The 22,410-nt window shown below is 40.7% G+C and overlaps 1 protein-coding gene across 6 annotated transcripts in view; it reads left to right on the forward strand.

Moving 5' to 3' along the window:
* BMPR1B (bone morphogenetic protein receptor type 1B) overlaps positions 1-22,410 on the forward strand; it is a 353,771-nt gene that overhangs the window by 325,398 nt on the left and 5,963 nt on the right. For all 6 annotated transcript variants that reach the window (XM_048846945.2, XM_048846946.2, XM_075127534.1 and 3 more), the window contains 4 exons: positions 9,054-9,156; positions 10,980-11,082; positions 18,672-18,768; positions 19,553-19,691. In XM_048846945.2, coding sequence (XP_048702902.1) covers positions 9,054-9,156; positions 10,980-11,082; positions 18,672-18,768; positions 19,553-19,691 — 442 coding nt within the window. The remainder of the gene's footprint in view (positions 1-9,053; positions 9,157-10,979; positions 11,083-18,671; positions 18,769-19,552; positions 19,692-22,410) is intronic.

A 22,410-nucleotide genomic window follows, 5' to 3' on the forward strand; every position in this document is an offset into this window, starting at 1 on the left:
CAGTCTGCACTGCTTTGGATCATTGTTGAGCAGAATCCATCATCAGCATGGACCCACGTCCTCTGGAATGGTCGTTGAAAAGCAAAGGTTTGTTGTGATTTGAAGGGGGAAGCTATAGCACTCAGCTATTTTTATTCATATTATTACACAAAAAAGAATATTCTGCCATTGTTTAAAATCTAGCAGTGCCTAGGTCAAGTGTAACTCCTTAAATACTTTGGGGAAGAAGAGCAGGGGATCCATATTAAGCATGGGCTAAATGATTCAGTTACAACAAGACCTTGGCGTGAATCTTTCTCCTCCATCCATGAACCCAATTCCAATTGAGTGTTGTGCTGAGGTAAGCCTCGCTTTCCTCTGTACTCTCAAAATTAATACAGTTCATGACTCCCTCGTTCTTCTCTCTGCATCCTGCGTTAATCTGTTTTGAATGGGATTTGTCTTACTTTGTGCTTTGTAAAAGCATCATGGCCTAAATTTTCCAAGGTGTCTAGCAAATTTCAGGTGCCCAACTTGAAACAGCTTAATGGGGCCTGATTTTCAGCGTGCAGGTGCTCAAAACTTTCTGAAAATTAAGGACTTGTTAAGGTCTCATGTTGGTCATTCAAAATCACTCATAACTTTTTGAAAATGTAGGCCCATGTACCTTTATGTTATGGTAAATAATCACTGATAATACTCCAATCTCTGCTGAACCCCTTTGCATTGTCTCAGCCAGCACAATGAGCTTCAGAGAGGAAGCTCCAGAAAATGGGAGATTGCCACAATAAATTGAATTTACTTAAACCAAGAACACACACTCCATATTAGAAAATACTCACTTTACATTTGTCTTTTCATTTTGCAACGTTAAAAAAATGGAGCTACACTGTACAGCATACAAGCGTATTCACTGGCTCAGCCTAAGATCTTGCATATGTGCACAGAAAATTACTTGTTTTAATGTGCTTTGTTTTTTCAACCACAAAACTAGAATATAAATTATCTGTATTTTGATTATTCGTTTTTGTAAATAACCCAAGCACCTGTTAAAGTGAATTTTGTGTGTGATGATAGAGACAGAAGCAAAAATGCAGAGGGATGTCGCAGTGGTTGGTATTATTGCCATGTCAGAGTCATCATCGGGTTGGAAACTGTAGATATAGGTCCTGTACTTAACACAGTAAATGAGCTTTATAAAGTGTTCTCTGTGGGCATTGGGCGAATCCTCCATTCCATGTTGCAGAGTGTCCTCACATCTTTTTGTGCAGTGTTGTAGAGAGGGCCGTCACAGATGGGGGAAAAAAGAGTGTCCCTCTGTGGCTTCTTGGCATCTGGGATGTGCTCCACACAGCAGAACAGGGTCAGTTTTGCTGACTGGGAGGCTTGTGTGGTCTTTTCAGAGGCCGAGGATTTGGCCCATTATGAGCCAGATTCTGTGCTTTGTTGCATGTGTATGGCTCCCACTGACTTCAAAGTAGTTGCATACACATCTGAAGGCTGAATTTGGCTCAGCAGGAGTATAATGCAGTTCTTCTAACTGGGTTTCATGTTACTGTTACCACAATATTTTTTCCAGAAAATGAGTTTGTGTTGAACAGATTTACAGTGACTCTTTGGTTTATGGACAGTGTTCTGCTAAACTTGGCTTTTTTTAATGGACATATTCCTCGGGTGATAGACATGACAAAAAGTAGGAAGTAAATGCATGCTGAGAGTTTGAGTAGTTTCAAAACTGGGGAAAGTCTGTAGAGCTTCACATAAGCATGTGAATGGTCAGGTTTCTATACAAACCATAACTGAAGTTTCCCCATCATTACTAAGAACCAATGCAGAAGTTGTTTTGCTGATTTGATTGGGATCATATGGGCAATATGATTTATGCTGCCAGTGTATTCAGAAATGTTCACAAGAGATGAAGTATACAAAAATAAAATCCTCCAGGCTGCATTGCAGACCAAAGTAAGGTGGTGGTAATGTACTGAAATGTAGGAGGTTTCTGGTTTAGTCATCAGGGAATTTAACCAACCTGCAAGCTGTAGCAAATGAACGAGGGGATAATTTCATCTGTCCAAATCTTTTTTGCCATCACAAATTACTTAGCATATTCATCGAAAGATGATTAAGGATTTGTTATGCCTGGTATTTTTAAGGTCCTTCTGTGATAGATGGGTATTTAAAGCATTTTTGTTTTTTTATTTTAAAAGAAGAGAGGGAGAGAGAAATAGTAAAACAGACATTGATGTCACGCTACCATGGAAGCCAGGGGAGGAAATACCAATCAAAGTTTGGTAGCTAAGGTGTTGCATCTTTCATGAGAAATGACTCTTCTCTGCTTGAACAGATGCAAAGCTCTTGGGTCCCCATGCCTCCCTTCTGACATATAGTAAAGGTCTCAGTTAAGATCACCTCTGTCATTACGGTAATCTTTAATTGTAGCAGCATCTTCTAGTTCAGGATCTGTCAGCATTTCTGCTATACACCTCTTTTTTTCCCCCGATGTGTGACCTGGTTGTAAAAAGTCACCCTTGCCAAAATGTGACACACCAGATCTCTGCTTGTGAATGATCACATCCAAAATCTCTTTAATGTCTTTTCTGTACTGTAGTATAATATGATACCTCACTGGAGGAGGTTTACATGGCTACATTTTACAACAGCCAATTCAGTTCTACATTTACACAATGAATGTTTTTAATTTTTAAGTGACTGTAATTGTATTTAATAATCCATAAATGTTACACTACTGAGAATAAATAATAGGTTAATTTATACTGCTTTATATGTACAGGAGTTCCCCAGTATATGTCTCTCCCTTATCCGTTGTTTCGGATATCCGTTGCTCATCAATAGGGGAATGTGTTCCGATTCACATTGGTCCTGATCCACATGCATGGATCGGGACCAACATGAATTGGAAAACGTTCCCCTATTGTACAGTACTGTCCTTGCGTCTGCTGGCGGCCCACAGGGCTGACGATCAACTCCTCCCCCTCTTTTCCAGTGCCTCCTGCCTGCCATGGTCAGCTGTTAGGCGGCTGGGGGGCAGCGGGGCTGGAGGAGCAGCGATGGGGCGCTCAGAGGAGAGGGTGAAACTGGGCGGGAAGAGAAAGGGCGTGGGTGGAGGTAGGTGGGATGGCCTTGAGTACAGTACTGTCCTGTACCCATCATGAGTGTAAAATGCGTTCAAAGTGTTAAGAGTGGGTCTGTGTCCAAGAGGCAACGTAAGAGTTGTTTCAGAGTAACAGCCGTGTTAGTCTGTATTCACAAAAAGAAAAGGAGTACTTGTGGCACGTTAGAGACTAACCAATTTATTTGAGCATAAGCTTTCGTGAGCTACAGCTCACTTCACCGGAACATTAGAAATATATTTTAGTATATATATATATATATATATATACTAACATTATATCTATTTATTAGAAGTATATTTAGTATATATATATACTAACATTAGAAGTATAATTGGATGTTATAAAGCATTTTGAAAGAGGTGAGCGTGCAGCTGATGTCGCTCATGTTCTCGGTTTGCCTGCTTCAATGGTACACTCAATTTTTAAGAGTGCTGATCGAATTCATGAAAGCGCTCCAAGTGCTATGAAGTGGTCCTCAATGAAGATAACAAAACAGAGAAGCAGTACAGGAAGTCCTCAGACTTAAGACGCAATTCGTTCCTCAGAATTGCATTGTAAGTCGAAACCGCTTTTCCCATAGGAATCAATGGTATAAAGGGGGGGACTGGTTCCTGAACCAAGACTTGATACACTATTTTCACCACAATAATCCAGATTTTTGTACTAAATGAATTATAGATGACTAATGTAGCAACATCAATGCATTTATTAGGTAAACAGCATTCAAATAAACATATAAAATCACATATGCTTTGACTTTCTAGAACTTTTTGAAGGGCTCTTGGCTGGGGGCTTCTCTGAAGTCTGGGCTGTAGGTTTCTCTGCGGTCTTCTCTGCAATCTTAAAGAAAGTGTCCAAGGAAGTTCGGACAGATGTTCTCCTCCTCTCCTTGTAAATTTTGCTGGAGCAGCTGTACATGTTGGATATGCCCCTATTCACAGATGCACTGTGTTATAATGAATGGAGCTGGAAGTGGGGGGTCCCTTGCAGTCACTTGTCTGATTGGCTTCCAGGGCCAGGGTAGTTGTTGCCGGCTAGCCTTGCCGCTTGTTTTTGATTGGCTCCCAGCCCCTGGCTCAGCCAATCAGAAAGCTTGAACCGTGAAATCAGTGATTTGCTGAGACTCAGCATGTGATGTGTGCTGTTCTCCCTGCCGGCTTTTGTCGTAAGGGCGACAAGAGTCGTAGGGGCAAAACAGGCAGTCAACTGAAAAGTGTCGTAAGCGGCGTCTGACGGAAGTCAGGTGTCGTATGTTCGAGGACTCCCTGTATAATGGAGAAGATGGAATGTTTGCTGGCTGATTGGATTGATGACCTGCATGAAAAGAAAATGCCTGTGAGTTTAAGCTTGATTCAGGAGAAGGCCAAAAGCCTGTATAACAATTTAAAGGAAAGAAAGGGAGAGAGCTCAACAGCAGAAAAGGCGACCTTCCATGCTAGTCGTGGGTGATTCCACAGATTTCAGAAGCGTGTCAATCTACATAATGACAGGTTTCAGAGGAACAGCCGTGTTAGTCTGTATTCGCAAAAAGAAAAGGAGTACTTGTGGCACCTTAGAGACTAACCAATTTATTTGAGCATGAGCTTTCGTGAGCTACAGCTCACTTCATCAGATGTATACCGTAACTTCCACGGTATACATCTGATGAAGTGAGCTGTAGCTCACGAAAGCTCATGCTCAAATAAATTGGTTAGTCTCTAAGGTGCCACAAGTACTCCTTTTCTTTTTGCGAATCTACATAATGTAACACTCACAGGAGAAATGGCTACTGTGGATGAAGAAGCAGCTGAATTGTTTCCTATGCAGCTAAATACAATTGATTTGGAAGGTGGCTGCTCTCCAAAACAAGTTTTTAACGTCTACAAGACGGGCAGTTAGTGGAAGAAATTGCCAACAAGCACTTATATTTCTCGTGACAAGAAGACTGCTCCTGGATTCAAAGCCTCAAAAGACCGCTTAACCCTTCTGCTTGGGGGAAATGCAGAAGGCGATTATAAGCTGAAGCCCTTGCTTGTCTACCACGGTGAAAACCCAAGAGCAATGAGGGGCTACGTCAAGCCTTATCTCCCTGTAATTTGGAAGTCGAACAGAATGGCCTGGATGACATGCAGTATTTTCCGTGAGTGGTTTGTAGACCGTGCTGTCCCTGAATTTAAGGCTTACTGTCAGAAGGAAAATTTGGCCTTTAAGATTCTCCTTCTGCTGGATAACGCAAGTGTCCATGAACTGGACTACAAGGCTCTCTGCCCAAACGTCGAAGTCCAATTTTTGCCACCCAACACCACATTGTTGCTGCAGCCCATGGACCGGGTGTAATGGCCACGTTCAAGGCTTATTACCTACAGAGGACATTCTCCATGCTGATTAAGGAGACAGCATGTGAAAGAAAGCCCAGTGTAAAGGAGTTTTGGAAGTCCTACAACATCTTGAACAGCGTGGAAAACATTGACCCGTCGTGGGAAGAGGTCACTTTGCAATGTGTGAACGGCATTTTGCGCTGTGCAATGCCAGATGCTGTCCACAGCTTCGTGGGATTTGATGCCGTTCCTGTTCTCGAGCAAGAAATTGTCAAGTTGGCAAAGAATATTGGCTTCGAGGAGGTGGAGGAGCAGGATGTACAGGAGTCTCACGCTAAGCAACTGACAAATGAGGAACTGATTGAGCTGGATTGACCACGGATATCTAAAGAAAGCAAGGGCGATGATGATGATATAGGGCAGGAAGCCAGGAGTCTGACGACAAAGAATCTCTCCCTTTTCTTTGGATTGCTGGATGAGATGATGGAAATAATACAGAGCGGTGATCCTTTTTGTAAACGGTCTGCCAAAGTCTCCAGGGCTCTCAGTGATGCAGTGACTTGCTACAGGGAGATCTATTGTTCAAAGATTCATGCAGGAGAGCAGACATCGATTAAAATCCTTTTTTAAGACTTCTGCAACCAAAAAGCCAGCCACGGAAAAGCCAGCCCAAGAAAACACAGCTGCCACCCCTTCCTAAGTTTAGCATAATTGACAGTGTTTTATACTGTATTACTGTACTGTATGTACTATATTAAAATGTTCTATGTGTTTAATCAGCGTTAGTAGGGTTGTACATTATTTTATTCAACGTTTTGTGTGTAAAATGTGTGCTGTATAACCTGTCAGTGTCAAAAGGTACCCTGTTTAGGCGAAAAGAGCATTGTCATAGGCAAGTGTGGTGAAGTTGTGAATGCATTCCCACCTTATTCCATTATTTCTTACTGGGAAAAATTCCCCGGTATACGTCATTTTGGTATCCACCACCCTTTTCAAGAGCACAACCCCAATGTATACAGGAGACCCCCTGTATTCTGTGTTATCATTTGTACTTATATGTAATATGCAGTGAAATACAGCATATTAGATGTGGTACATGCTTGTTCAGATTTTTTTTAATGATGGAAAGATTTTAATTTCTGACATGGCTGGACTGTGCAGCTGGAGTGTGCTATGCACTCCTCTGTATGTCGAGTGTGTTATATTCAACCTGTGAGCATCTGTTCCCCACCACCACAGTAGAGCTCTTCCAGGAGTTCTAGGAGACACTGTCTCTTCTACTCTCTTGCCCAGATCTCTGGCAGGCTTTCCGAGGGGTGATGGTAACTTTTATTTACATTGAAAATTCTCCCTCTTAAATCTTATTTTTCCTGTATAAACATTTCCCTTTAAATTTCATTTCACATTCCTCATTCATTGTATCATGGTGTGAAGCTAGTGAGACATTCTTCTATTGCTGTCTCTAAAAAGAATGATTTCCTCCATCCCTCAAAGTTTTTGAGCTCTCTCCCCCTCTGCTTTCCATGATCTAACTTGCTTTGTCATTTTACATCAGAAGTAAAATTTTCACAAGCATTTAAGTGACTTAGGAGCCTATGTTCCATTTTCAAAAGTGATTTATGAGTCTGTGTCCTACTGAAAGTCACTAGAATGCCAAAACCTCCTGGGTCTCTTTCCTGTCTTAATAGTACCTCTTCTAATGATATGATTCTTTTGTATAGTGACTTTATTAGAGACCATCAGTTGTTGACTTGTTTTGTTTTTCAGTTGATTGCAATTTATCGTTTTGTTACAGCGTCCCTCTGTTACCCTTACTCATTGCTTTGACTCTAAGGCACCGTATAAACAAATAAAATGTAGTATAATATAATATTGTACTCTAATGGATTCCTTTCAGTCTCTTTTCTTGGCAATCCTATCATTCCTATCCTGAGACTGAGTAATGAAGTCATGAGAGTTGTTTCCCAAAAGGGTTGTTGTCTTCCTTACTTTACTCTCATGCACAATATCGAAGTAGTATAAAAGTAAATTGTGCGCTTCTATGAGGAAGTCGTCTGTAGTGTGCAACTGGTTACTTTTCAGATCCAGACGTTAGTAACTTCTCCTGTTATTGAAAGGAACTGTGAAACAAGCTTGCTCTGACTAGATCTCACACAGTTAATTTAAAAACATGCCACAGCAAATATTTGGTGTTTTCCTATCCGGCATCCTTCTGTGCCACAGCTAATATTTCCAAATTGTATTTATGCGTTCGGTGTGTAATGGAATGTTCCCCTTTTCCTACAACTTCTTTATTGTCATTAGTGTTTGTGTTTGTTTTGTTAGGCTTTCCTTTCTTTCAAGTCAAAAAATAATTATCTGAAATTCTGCTTTATTTAAGCCTTGTAAATCCATTTAGTTACTTCTTGTGTCTGTTTCCCTTTTATTGTCCTTGTTCATTTGTTCATATATAACACAATAAATATTAGAAAGAAATTAAGAGGTTAATAAAACATTTTATTGTTATGTGACTTAATTGTTTGAGGATAAGGGGCTATTTCTTTTTTATTATCCATTTTATTTCTTACAATCAAGACAATTTTCATTCATTTTGATAGGGTAGTGAGTCCCCAAAAAGTGATGAGAAATTAGCAGAGAAGACTTGCAGTCAGATGCAGGCACTCTTTTTGTTTCCCTGATAACATTCATGCATTTGACCTTCATTAGGGAAGGACATTTATCACCAGCACCATCTAGCCATCTGTTAGTATACTTGTCCTATGTTGTACATGTTCTTGTAAACTGAACTATTATGGATCACTTTAGGCTTATAACCCAAGTAAACAGTTCGGAAGGATGTTGATGATAACTCAAGAACTCAAACGCAACAGAGTGTTGCAGTTTGTAATATGGTTAAAGTAAGGACCACAAATCACTCTTAATAGTGTTTCACAGTTATTATCTCAATGACGCTGGCCTCTTCCGGTCTGCGCCACAGAGCAAATCTCTGTACAGTGTGCATGTACAAGTAGACCTGCTTTAGCACTGATGCTTTTACTAAGATGGGTCTCCAATGATGCAAAGCGTATCTATTAGGATAGACCAGTGGTTCTCAACCTGTTTACCACTCTGAGCCGCATATGCAGCTCTCTGTGTGTTACGTTGGCCACATCCACACCATTTCATTATACTACTTGTATGGCCCTGAGGATATCACCTGGGCCACAAGCTGCCTGCAGACCATGGGTTGAGAACCACTGGGATAGACATTTGTGCAGAGGGGATGGGCCTTGGGTGAAGATTTTTGATTATGGGGGTTTGGGTTTTATGTGAAAATGTCAGCTTTGTGGACTGGTTTCTTTTGTTTGAAGAAAAGTTATCAGTTTATGATTGCTGTCTGTCTTTGTTGGATTTAATTTTAACCATGTGTGGATGCCAAGAGCCTGGGATAAGCATTCATTTGTTTTGTATGTTGAAATAATACTGTGTAAATAAATAAGATTTTATATATGTGATGATAGTTTAGCATTATGTTACATTGCTGTTCAAAGTGTGTTGATTTATCAACTGTATGTTTGTGGGGCTCAGCATATCAGACTGCCTCTCATAGCAAATCTCTGATTTTAAAAAACAAACTCTATTTTTCACTCTTTCCAATCTTCAGGACTGATGGCTACTGTTTCACCATGGTAGAAGAAGATGAATCCGGAGGACGTACGATTGCCTCAGGATGCCTAGGCTTAGAAGGCTCAGACTTCCAGTGCCGGGTAAGAAAAGAGTTGCGATCAAGGTTTGGTCTGGCTGTTGTGATAGTTTTCATGCAGCTGCATTGTAGTCAGGATGAATGCATACATCTGCTGCTTTGAATTTTGTTCATGTGGGAGATGTGCCCTCTGCACTGAATGCTGAAGAAATGGCATCTGCTCCCCAAAACTCTTGCTACTACTTCAAGCGCAAGTTAACTAACGTTAGCCCCTGCCGTCCTGGTGAAACTACCGCTCGGGTAAACCGCTCGGGTAATTCCATTCTGCTTCTCTACATTCCCCCTGCGGCTTGAATTACATAAGACATTCTTTACTTCCTTTCCTAAACTGCTGTGTGCTACGTAGTAGTGGGCAGTAAAAAAGTGGCTGTTTTCACACGAGAAGTTGTTACATATCACTGATGTGTAACGTGAGTCCTGTGTGTGTAGACAGTCCAGCCAGTAAATTTAGGGATCCACCTTCGTGAAGGCATTATAGTTCCAGGGAGAGAAATGTGTTTTCATTCCATGTACTGCAATCAACTTGTCACCCTACAAAGCAATTCTCTTTTGTGCTTGCATGTTTAACACAGAGAAATCACTCGGGGTTAAATCCCCAGCTGTTCCGTGCAAAGCTCAGCATGACTGTGGAGGGAGGACAGCAGATGGAACGAAGATGACTCTGAGTACATCTACCCTGGAAAATGAAACAACAAAAGACCACGAGCGTGGCAGCGAGCCTCAGAGCCTGGGTCAACTGACTTGGGCTCTTGCTACACGCCTAAGAATAGCAGTGTAGACACTCCTGCTCAGGGTGGAGTCCAGACATTGACACTCAACCCCTTGCTGGGTTTCAGAGCCCAGGCTTCAGCCCAAGCAGCAACATCTATGTTGCTATTCTTAGTCCTGTAGTGTGAACCTAAGTCAGTTGACCCGGGCTCTGAGACGCGCTGACGTGGTTTTTTGTTTGTTTGCAATGTAGTAGTACCCTAAGTAAATCTTTCTGCTCTGGGCCTGTCCAGGGGCCACACTAGCTATTGGTTCAAGTTAAAGCAGGATAATGGTTGCTCTTATTTGCAGCTGCTTATAATAAACTCTTAGGAGCCATTATTCCAGTAAATATCTCCAAAGTGCAGTGCACTGTGTTCTGTCCCCTCCTGCTCCCTTTCATACCCTTCACTGATCTATTTCGCTAGGCGGGATAGATGACAGAGTTGACTACATTGGCTTTAAGCCATCTGAGGATTCTCCTACGTGAAGGGAATCGTGTGCTAAGGCCAAGATTTTCAAAAATAGGAGTCTAAAATGAGGCTTCTAACTGCTTACTAAATAAGTAGCCAGATTTTCCAAAATGCTGAGCACCCTAAAGTCTCTGTTGAATTCAGGCCTGATGTTAGGTATCTGTTTCTGGAAATCTTGGCCTTGGGGCAAAATTCTCTCTGCTTTGCTCTAGAAAGTGGGACAGAGGATCAGGCCCTCAGTCTCATTGTACATAAACGTGAAATCTCTCTGCCCCCACATTCAAATGGAATGCTTGAAAAATGTAACACTAATGCACAGATTCTCTCACCGTTTTACCGTACGCTGTTATGGCCAAATACATCCTTGTATAATGCTAATGACTTGAGTGGAATTTCACAAGGATTTCGTAAAGAATTTGTTCTTTAATGTTTAAATGAAGTGTGGTTTGGCTTTATTAGGATAGCCCAAATCCTTATTGCAGTCATATTTGAAATCCTTCACTGGTTACCATGTCAGGTCTGTCTCCTTGTCCAGCGCCCAAACAACAGTGTCTGTTTAAAAAAACAAAGTTGCTCACGCAGTTGTCTGTGAATTTCTCTGTTGCAGGATACACCCATAATACATCACAGAAGAACTATTGCATGCTGCACAGATGAAGATTTCTGTAATGAAAACCTTCACCCTACACTGCCACCGCTGAAAAATAGAGGTAAGAGGAGGAAGAAAATCTAGCCTTAAATCAATAGATGCATGTATTTTTCCTAGAAAAGAAAAGAGAATTAGATGAGCGGCATGGAAAAACAGATTTTTTTTGTATCCTGTAGTTGTTCTGATAATGTACGGAAACAGTATCTACTTGGTTGTTGCTGGTATTTACCTCTATTTGTATTCTCATGATGCCTACAGGCATCAGTCAAGGATCAGAGACCCATTGCGCTAGGTGCTGTGTGTAGTAAAATAACAGTTCCTGCTCCAAAGAGCTCACAGTCTAGGTTAGGCTGGGGCAGGGACTATCTCTTACTTTGTTTGCACAGTGCTTAGCACGGTGGGGACTTACTGAGGCCTCTAGGTGCTCATGCCATACAAATATAAAATAACAATAATGAATGACCTCTGTCATTGCAAAAGATTGTAGTTTGTAGCGACATACTAGTTTCAATATGACACTTGGGACCAGCTCCTCAGCTGCTATTAATCAGCATAGTCCCATTGAAGCCTGTGGAACTAATGATGATTTATAGCCACTGATAATCTGGCCCTCAGAGAATAAGGTCTAGGTGTTACTATGAACTCTGTGTTTCAAAGGAAAAGAACAAACAAGAGATTAACACTCTGCACAAATTCATTTCCAGTTTTGGTTCGAAGTTATACAATGTTTTCTATTTTTAAAATACGGCAGTTCCCGGGTAAGCACGACATTTATAGACTGCTGTGCCGGATTTGTGTGGTCAGCATCAAATTTGGTCTCAGCAGACAGAGTTTCCAATTTTTTTGGTATTGCCTGTTTAAAACTGAGAACAAAATTTGGACCATAGTGTTGAACAGTAAGTTAGGACCTGTTTCAAATCCCAGTCTAAACACACAGATATATTCTTATTACTTACTTACTTATCCACACACACACACACACACCCCACATGCATATAGAAAGGACTGTTCCGGCAGTCCTTACTGATATAAGTGCTTACTTCATTGGGATTCTACACAGCAGGGCTACAGGATTGGGCCCATAGCATGTAATATGTAAATTAATTCAGCATTGACTGGTGAGCCACGAGATCACTGAAACCTCATACAAAAAGAAAAGGAGTACTTGTGGCACCTTAGAGACTAACCAATTTATTTGAGCATGAGCTTTCGTGAGCCACAGCTCACTTCATCAGATGTGAGCTGTGGCTCACGAAAGCTCATGCTCAAATAAATTGGTTAGTCTCTAAGGTGCCACAAGTACTCCTTTTCTTTTTGCAAATACAGACTAACACGGCTGTTCCTCTGAAACCTCATAAAATTCTGACTCCCAACATAAGAGCTCTAAGTCATTTTATTGGTCTTTGTTAAGAGAAAAAGTTTACTTGGATAGAGAGAAAATCCCACAAGTAAGTACATTTGTATGTTTGTGTAGTATATGAATAATATAATTTTATTTTGGAAAATCAAGTCCATGATTTCCCCCCCACGTGCTGGTTGAATTAAGCCCTGCAGATTCAAAATGGAGCAACCTTGTTCTAACTTGTCTCTCTCCTTGGTTTTATATTACATTTTCCATTCCAGCCTAACCTGGATGGAAATGTAAAAATCAGGTAGTTAGCATAGTCAGACATCTATCTACTGTTGATGCAAATCTCAAGCTCTTTTGCTAATGCCAAATTTTCTTCCTTTTTTTTTTTTTTTTGCGGGGGCAGAGGACACTTAAGTACTTAGGTCACAGATAGCTAAGATGAATAAACACCAAATAGCAGAGAGAATATTTTTGAATATATTGTTAGATGAATAGCTTTTGAGCTGCTTGAGTACTGCAAAACTAGTTGTTTAATTTGTTATTTGACAAACAAATGGCAGTATGTTCATTTAACGTAATTCCTCCAACACTAGTAGCTAGACAGCAAATTGTGGCTGTAATTTTAGAGCCTGCTTCTGACAATGTGGCTCTATGGTCTGGAGCTGTGGAATAGCATGAAAGTCAGCCCCTTTTTGAAAGCTGTACGGTCAGCTGTGATTCTTGGTGCCAGAAGCCAGGGAAGCTTGCCACTGCTCTGTTACAATATGAACACTCACCAAAGGGGCAGCAATTTAGACTGTGAATTCTCCCGCTAGCCATATCCAAGAACATGCAGCTAATATATAACAGTTGACGAGTGCTTTGTTAATAGTCATTCTTCCTGTCTGGGATTGTTTTTAAATGTGGTGCTGTGACTCTCCGAATTATTATCAGGATTTAACATAAACAGTGGTGTTAAAATAAATAAGTAAAATTAAAAATGGACTTGCTGAAACAAAAACTGCTGGATTTGATGGGAAAATGTATATCGTTTGGTATTTGAAAACATACAAAAAAGTTAGCTCCTGATCAGGAGCTTTTGACCAAGGACATGTCTCAGGGGAAACTGGGGTCTGGGGAGGTCCTTCAGCCGTAGGTCAAAGGTTGCTAACTAGAAATTAACCCATGCACAGAATTATCATCTACAGATGCGTGCAACTTGTGTTCTGAAAATGTTTCTCTATACCTGGCAGTTCCTGGAAGGAACTCACTCTGTAGCCATGAACAGAACGAAGCAGACAGAAGAATTAAAATTAATCAAGCCAGAGAACGATCTTTCTGTCAAGCAGGAAGGAAAAACACAACAGCCGCTAAATCCATTTCTGGACAGTGTTCAGGCACATCCTGCAGTCCGAGTAGAATAAAAATACCCTGGAGATAACCTGGAGTCCCCTTGCCAGTCATGCAGCCGCCTTATTAAGGAAATGAGAAGAATAATAGAGTCTGAAAGGACACCTTTCTTTTAAACAATAAAAATATTACTGGAAAGCCCAGTGAAAGTGCAGACTGAAAGCAGATGAGAACAAATATGTCTTTACTGATTTAAAGCCTTTATAAGCAGAAGTGGTGGTGCCACCATGTCTGGCTCCCTGCCTGTAGAGCTAGTGATGAATGGGCCCGGGAATGATTGGAGGAATGAGGATGGGGTCTGATGTGTGCACACAAGCCTCAGGTTTCACTGCCGTTTTTACCCAGATAATATGAATACTGTGAACGGGAAGAAACTGGGGAGGCAACAGAATCTTCTGTGCATTTGATATGCCGACTCCACCCGAAACCCATTTTGCTGAGTTTTAAATACACATTTCAGCAGAGTGCCGTACATGACAAAGTGAGTTGAACAAGTGATGGGGCTGGAGGGAAGCAACTAAGACTATCTGAAAGGGTCTTGAGTCTTATTGAAGATATTTGCTGAAGAAATTGTTTTCTAACTTGTTTCCTTCTCTTATCATCTCTCCCTCCCTATACTGAAGACACCCCTGATACCCCTGTGTGGTGTCTAGAAATAACATCACTGTGTTTTCTTATAACGTATACTCCTTGCATGCTGGGCATTGGACAATGGCTAAAACTCGCATTCAGCCACAGTAAATAGAAGAGCTTCACTAATGTATTGCTTGTTTATTACGTATCCCTCACATAATAACTCACTGCGGTCTTCTAAAAAAATAATAAAATCCTGCTTATTTTCTAACCTCATAGCTTGGCTTGGCTGCAGTTGATAACTTACAAAACATTAGGAAGCACTGGGTCTAAGTCCAGTTCCCATATCACAAAAATTAGTGCAAATTGGCACCCTTTTCAATTGCAGCTGAGAGGCCAGGGATTGAGTAAGTTTGAAGACTGAACCACCTTCCTCTCTGCCAGCCTCAGGAAATAGCCCCACCAGGTTTGCACTGAGGCAGACGGAGAAGTTTGCATGGCTGCTTTGTATGCAGCACGTGTTCTGTGGACAAAGGGAGGACTTTAGTGTCCAGGGGAAGTTAGTCTGGCACTTTTCACCAGCCTACATAGAAATATAGGGCTGGAAGGGACCTTGTGAGATGCCTCCTGTGCTAAGGCAGGACCAAGTAAACCGAGATCATCCTTGACAGGTGTTTGTCCAACCTGTTCTTAAAAATCTTCAGTGAGGGAGATTCCACATCCTGTCTTGGAAGGCAGTTTCAGAGCTTCACTACCTTTATAGTTAGAAATGTTTTCCTAATATCTAACCTAAATCTCCCTTGCTGCAGATAGAGCTCATCACTTGCCCTACTTTCAGCGGACACAGAGAACAATGATCACTGTCCTCTTTTTAAGAGCCCTTAACATATTTGAAGACTGTTTGGAGGTCTCCCCTTAGTCGTCTTTTTTCAAGATTAAATAGGCCCAGTTTTTTTAACCTTTACTCCTAGATCAGGTTTTCTAAAACTTTTATCATTCTTGTTGCTCTCTCTGCAGTTTGTCCGCATCTTTCCTTAAGTGTGGCACCCAGAATTGGACACAGTACTCCAGCTGAGGCCTCACCAGTGCCGAGCAGAGCGGGACAATTACCTCCCACGTCTTATATACACCCCAAAATGACATTAGGCTGTTTCACAACTGCACCACATTATTGACTCATATTTAATTTCTGATCCACAGTAACCCCAGATCCTTTTTAGCAGGATCCTTATATAGCCAGTTATTCCTCAATTTGCAGTTGTCCATTAGATTTTTCGTTCCGAAGTGAAGTACTTTGCACTTGTCTTTATTGAATTTCCTCTTTTTTTTTTTTTTTTTTTGCTTTCCTCTTCCCCAGAACAAATCTCCAATATGTCAGGGTTGTTTTGAATTCTGATCGTGCCCTCCAAAATGCTTGCATCCCATCCCAGCTTGGTGTCATTCACGAATGTTTATAAGCGTATTCCCCACTTCATTATCCAACTCATTAATGAAAATATATCAGACCCAGAACTGACCCCCGTGGGACATCGCTAGACGTGTCTTCCCAGTTTGATAGAGAGCCATTGCTGATTACTCTCTGACATTTAAAAATAAAGAATTCTGGGCATTTTTCTCTACATTTTGATGAGTATAAGTTTCCAAAACCCCCAAATGAGCAAACAAGCTAAATCCCTCCAAAGTTATTTGAAAACATGTCTGAATTCTGGGCTGATAACTCACTCATTCACCATCATTATTGCCTTGCATAACATGTTGGTAAACATAAAAAGGACTCAAGAAAGATGTTTTGCCTTCCTTTCTTATTAGGGCCAATGTCATGCCTACTGTGTGGCTGGTGCATCTTTAATAAAGTTGTGTGTAGTGTTGTTGTAAAGACAACCTTCTGATCTAAGGTAATTACCTTCATAGCTGTAACTAGTCCAGCCTCCCTCAATTTTATAGGCTAAAATGGAGAACTTATCTTTCACACCGAGATTCCCTTTTTTCTTTAAGTGCTTTCTGGGATTTTTTTTCCTCCCACACAAATGCCTTTGATCACAGAAAAAATGTAAATCAGCATTTTCAAGTGTGTCTTCCTAAAGTTGGGCGCCTTATTTTAAGAGGTGCAGAGCACTTGCCCCTCCTTTTAACTTCTGTAGAAGTTGAGGACGCTCAGCACTTTTATGCAAGGGCCTAAATAGGGATTGTAGGTGCCTGACTTTGGGTAACCAAGTTTGGAAGTGTTGGCCACAGTTTGTAGAATGCTAGCCACTCTTCTTTGCAGAATCATCGTCAGTGCTCTTTATTCGATTCAATTTTTATACACACACACATAATCCATTAAGAATACTAAAGAAGAGGAAGCATAATTGTGATCTCATTACAGTTTCTGATGGGTGTAACTTCATTTACCTGAATAGGGTCACTTCTTGGTTTACTCTGGTGTAAGCAAGATCAGAACTGAGCCCTGTATGTATGTGTGGCACTCAACACTTTTGCTAGAGAAGCACAAAAACCGCCAGCCCAGTTTTTATTGTCACCTGTTCTATGAAACGAGAAACCCCTTGCTGCAAACGAATTTCCATATTCTCCAGAGTCTGAAGAATTCTCCCCCTATAGTCTGCAGACTCTGCTTAGCCTCTCCTGGGCTAATAGGCAGTGACACCTTAAACTGTTACAAACCACACATTTCAGAGGGAAATGACTGGAGAACATCGACTGCTAATAAACAATGAAATAGAACCTTGGCTCCCCTGAACCGCCCCCTCTTTCACAGAGAGAACTGGACTCCCCAGTGGGTTCTCGGTTTCAGCTCCCGGCACGCTCAGAGTGACGGTCCAGGTAGAAATCTGCTGCTCTGATGAGAATGATGTGCTCTAGTGTTTTCCCGATAGGCCCTGTGTCAGTGTCTCCTTTCAAAGGCAATGGCCACGTCTTGAATGTTTACATTGTTAATGCTCCAGGAGCAGATAATGTCAGGTTAAAACATGACCAATGTGCTCACAAGGCAGATAATGCTCAGTAATCCCTGTTCATGATGGGAAGGGGAGGGAAGGAAATACTTGGAAGCAAAGCTGGGAGAGGGAACTGGATCTTTAAAATAGAGGTGCGTGACAGTAAGCCAAGATTCCCCTCGGATCCTCCTTGTCTCATTACCCTAGTATATCTGAAACATAATAGTGTTATTCCAGGATGAGTCGATAAGGATAGAATTCTCACAGTTTACTGCGTGTTCAGCATTTGTGTGGAAGATGCAAGACAATCAGACGGTGAAGGCTTCCGAAAACCTCGTCCTTATCTGCATGAAAGTGAACACCAGGCTGGGGATGGGGAGCGTGCTAAAGTATCACAGTTTTGAGACTTTGTCGTTTTAAAAGAAGATGGTGCAGGATTTCTTCAGTTTTCAGCATGAGAATATGTGTCTGAAATGAGGATACAAATTGGGAGATGACAGCTAAATTTTAAAGCAGAAAATGGGTATGGCGTGCCAGGATTTATCCAAACTTTTCAGTTATTTTTATAGCGTCACACTTCTTACATATTGCTTGGTAATATTGCATTTTCAAGCGGTTTTAAAGAACGGCTCATCTGCAATGACACATTTTTCTACAAGTGCAAGAATCAAAAACAAATATTTTTTCCTGCTAAAGTGCTGTGAGAGAGAGAGAGAGAGAGACAGCGATCCTTACAGTGATGTAAATATAACTTTAAGGACTTTAGCTCTATGCCCTAGCAGGGATTAGACATCCCTTGTATGTCTTCTCTGCTAGGATAGACACAAGTTGGGTATATTAATTGCTTTTGTTAAGACTCTCATAGTTTTCTTAAATTAATAAACGTTAATTAAGATAGAGGCACCAAACTAGTCTGTGTCCTAGCTGACAAGATATGTAAGATACAGGACTATTATAAATCCCAGGTTTGAGGGGGTGGGGGGCTAGCGGTCATGAAGGGCTAAAATACTCCCTTGCAAACGCAGTCAAAAGCGCCAGGGTTACCAGTGAGATCTTTGTCTGAGTAAAGACTGCAGGGTCAGTCAGGCCCTTGATTGCTGTTCCATGTGCTACGTTTGCCCCGTTGGATGAGGGCTGAAGAAGGAGCACATAAAATGGCTCTGAAATCAAGTGATACATTACACAACGTTACACAAGTCGAAAAGAAAGGGGACAATTCTGTTGCTTAATAGATTTATAAATTCTTGTATGTCTTTTTACATGTGAAACTAAATTCAGGAAGGCAGAATGCATTTTACACCCAACCTAACGTGAAAGGCATCTCAGGTATTAGAGAGTATTTTTGTATTCTAAGACAAAAATACAGCCATTGTACAGAGCTTTTTTTATTTTTTAAACCAGATTTTGTTGAAGGAAACATTCACCATAAGGCCTTGCTGATCTCAGTGACTGTTTGCAGTATACTCCTGGTACTTATCATCATATTCTGTTACTTCAGGTAAGCCGGAAGTATTTAAGCGTCGTCTGCTTCACATTTCTTCCCAACATCACACCCCCACCCCGGCTTATGAACTGTAAAATTAAAAAAACAACAGGAGGGAATTGGGGAACAATTAAAAAAACCTTTATTTTTATTATAGGGAAAATTTGTATATTTTGCTAATGTTAAAATCAGAAAGACTTTGATATAATGCCCTACAATATAGTTGGTCTTTTGTATAGCATCCTTCATAGAAAGTATATCCTAAAAAGCTTTCCAGTAGGAAATAACACAAAATAGTATTCAGTGAAAATGAAAGAAAACAATGGTGTAAAGACACTGTATAGTAAATAAAGTAAAGCTCATAAGCCTATTAACACAGTGCACACAAATTCACAAACTATACCCAAAGAGGGAGATAGATTCAGCAAGCATAGGCAAATTTGTAAAAATGCCTCTCTTTGGTCAGAAAAGATCCAAAACATCCATAACAAAAAGTTGAGGTATTTACTGCATCTCTGTTTTTAGGACTATTCTCTGAATTAGAGGTTTAAAGTTGGTACTTGGCTATGCAAAATTATGCTGGATTCCCCAGCAAGATGATAGTCAGCCCCTTCTGTAGACCTAAAGCGTTCTAATGTTGCGACTAGATCAGAAAATAGTCATCGACGAGGCTAGCACGTACTTCGGGTAAATGCCAGGAACTTGTGCATGACTAAAAATTAAATGTGAGCAGCGTTTTCTACATAGCATGCCTTCCTCATTGTACTGTCGACTAATTTAATTTTCACTAAAATCGTAGGCATAAAAGGCAAGAAAGCAGACCTCGTTACAGCATTGGACTTGAACAGGATGAGACTTACATTCCTCCAGGGGAATCCCTGAAAGACTTGATTGAACAGTCTCAGAGCTCAGGAAGTGGGTCTGGGCTCCCTCTGCTGGTAAGAAAGGAATGTAATTTAGATACACACATAACTCTGTAAGGCAAAGACACCCCCAGCATAAAAATTCAAGGGGATTTATAGGAATTATGTTAGTATGTGTAGGAAGAATTAGGTTCTGGTTGTCTGTCCTCAGAAATGACAAGGATATCAGTTGGAGAATAAATACTTAAGAATCAGAGCTCTTTATTTCACGTACCAGGATCTGCATCTGATCTCAGGAACACCAACATAAATCCGGCTTAACCCCATAGACTTCAGTGGGATTTATCTGGATTTACACCAGTGTAAATGAGATCAGAATACGGCCTACAAGCTTAGATGTGGTGCTTTTTATAAACACAGTTACATTATTTTTAGAGACAGGATGGTTACGTGGAATCCTTTTACACCTTGGCTTCATTTAGCATTAAAAAACTGAGAGTAGAATCACTGTATTTTGCGCTACAAAAGTCTTGTAGGTTAAAGGTATGCCAATTGAATAGAGTATAACATGTATAAGTTGTCTCAAATGTAACTGTGACCGAGACCCAATGTACTAAAGAAGGCTCCGTTTCAGCGAGAAGGTTTAGATTTCAGAGTAAAGCTCATGGCTTTTCCATTCATCTGTGTTTTAGTTTTCTGATAACCTGACAACCTGGGACCTCCTGCACTTCCTGGCATCGCAGAAGACTCAAGATACTTATTTTAAAAACTACCTTTTAAAACAATTCATTTCTTTTCTTGTCATTTTCCAAACGCATAGCTGAGAAGTTATACATCGCTCCTGTCTACCTCCATATATAGCATGCATCGCCGTAGTATCTGAGCAACTTCCAAATACTTAAAGATAGAAATAACAATAACTGTTGCTCTTTCTTTCTTCTTTCACTGCCTAAATGAGAATAGCTCAATTTGTTCACATTTGTATTAACTTATTGGCCACGTCTAGACCAAGAGTGTAGGTCATGTTTTACAATGTGTTGAAACTAGGGAGGGAGTTTAGGATTGACCACAACCAACTAACTTGCTTTTAAATACAACTTGTCCAGTCTCTAGTAGCTGCGAAGTCCTGTTTAAAATCATATTAATTAAAATATGTTATGTTTTGAAACACAGATGGTTTTCCAAATGTCAACATGACCATTGACAGACAGATAAGCAGCAGAATGAGCTTTGCAGTTGATTCCAAGAGTGGTGAGGTCCCGAGTTATTCTTTCCGGGTGTGAGCATGAGCACCATTGTGTAGCTCCAGCTCCTGCGAAAGCTCAGTCTGCTGTTCTCACAAACCTCTCTGTATTGACCGGCAGTTTCGTTGTTCCAGTGAAACACAGCTGTCAAGGGAGATCATAGCCATTGCATGAGAGGGTCAATCTCTCAGGTAGCCAAAGGCATTTCCATGGAGGCAGTAGGAAAACAGGCCATAGACTGTAAACTGGATTCTACATTCATTGGGGATCCAGTGCAGAGAGCAGAGTACTGGGTTGAATGCGTTCACAGCAACCCAGATTGTTAAGCAGATGGGCTGCTACATTTCGAATCAGGACACAGAATATTACTGTATACTCCATAGCCTTAACACAGCCTTAATGTAGATTTTTGCACTTAGTTTCCTAAGGCTTTTAATGACAGAAATAAAAGGAGAAAAAGTAGAGCTGGTTGGAGCAATATGGTTTTTCCAAATGTGTTTTTACCCACCTCCCTAAGTTTTGTTGTTGTTTTTTTAAACGGCATAGGTAGGGTGGGTTAACCGTCAAACTGTCCAGGTCCTTTGATCCCATTGGCAGCGTGAGCCCCACTCTCTTCAGCAGATTGCAGGATCTGCTGCTGAGAGCGCATAGAATTCAGCTGCTGGGGCTCTGTTTGCCCTGCCTGTAATTTCTTTTATAAATCAAGAAATATTCCTCACTTCCTCCTGCCCCGTTGCCTAACTAAAAAAGTCATAAACAGGTTTTCCTCAAACTTTTACCGCAACCAGTGATTTTCTAAGACAATTGTAAGGCTGTGAAAACAGGTTCATGATGGGGAAGTTGCATTGCAGCCCTAAAGCTTTTGCTATGGTAAACACAATAAGATATGTTTGTCAGATAGTTATCACAGCAATAGGCAGCTTAGAAGTGCATGGATTGATACTTATTGTCCAAGAGGGGACGCCCCTGCCTGTAACAAATACGTACAATGATGTCTGGTGAAAAACACTATCCTTCATTTTAAAAGTGTTTATGTCCAGCTTCTTTATTATTTGTTTCAATAGAAAACATTTAAAGTTGTTTCAGAGAAAGCAAACCATTTTTTTTTTTGCAGAACTTGTAAAATGTCAGTTTATGATAAACAATATTGTCTTTCTTTTGTAGCTCGCTTATTATATCGGATACAAAGGTTACAACAAAGCCAAACTTTAACCAAGATACTATCGTTCCTCTGACATTGAACCTTGTTCATTTTCTCTCTCAGATTTACTTGTATTATTCATAATTATATGGTGGCTCTTAGTCAAGCCCATATATTTAAGGTAGTGTAAATGTTGCTGTGAGAAACCACTGTGAGCTGTTGGGTGCCTTTTTTAGGTGATTGTATCTCTAGCATAAAAGTTTGCTGCAGGTTGAATGTTGCCATTCAACTTCTAAGCCCTGCTGAAGCGTTTTAAAAACTTGTAAATAAAGGTTCCTACCCTGCAAGCTGGGTTACACAGGCAAATCTCTGCCTCCAGGCAGAGCTCCATTTACCTCAGTGGGCCTCC

Source organism: Caretta caretta, chromosome 4, assembly GCF_965140235.1.
Source record: "Caretta caretta isolate rCarCar2 chromosome 4, rCarCar1.hap1, whole genome shotgun sequence".
Lineage (NCBI taxonomy): Eukaryota > Metazoa > Chordata > Testudines > Cheloniidae > Caretta > Caretta caretta.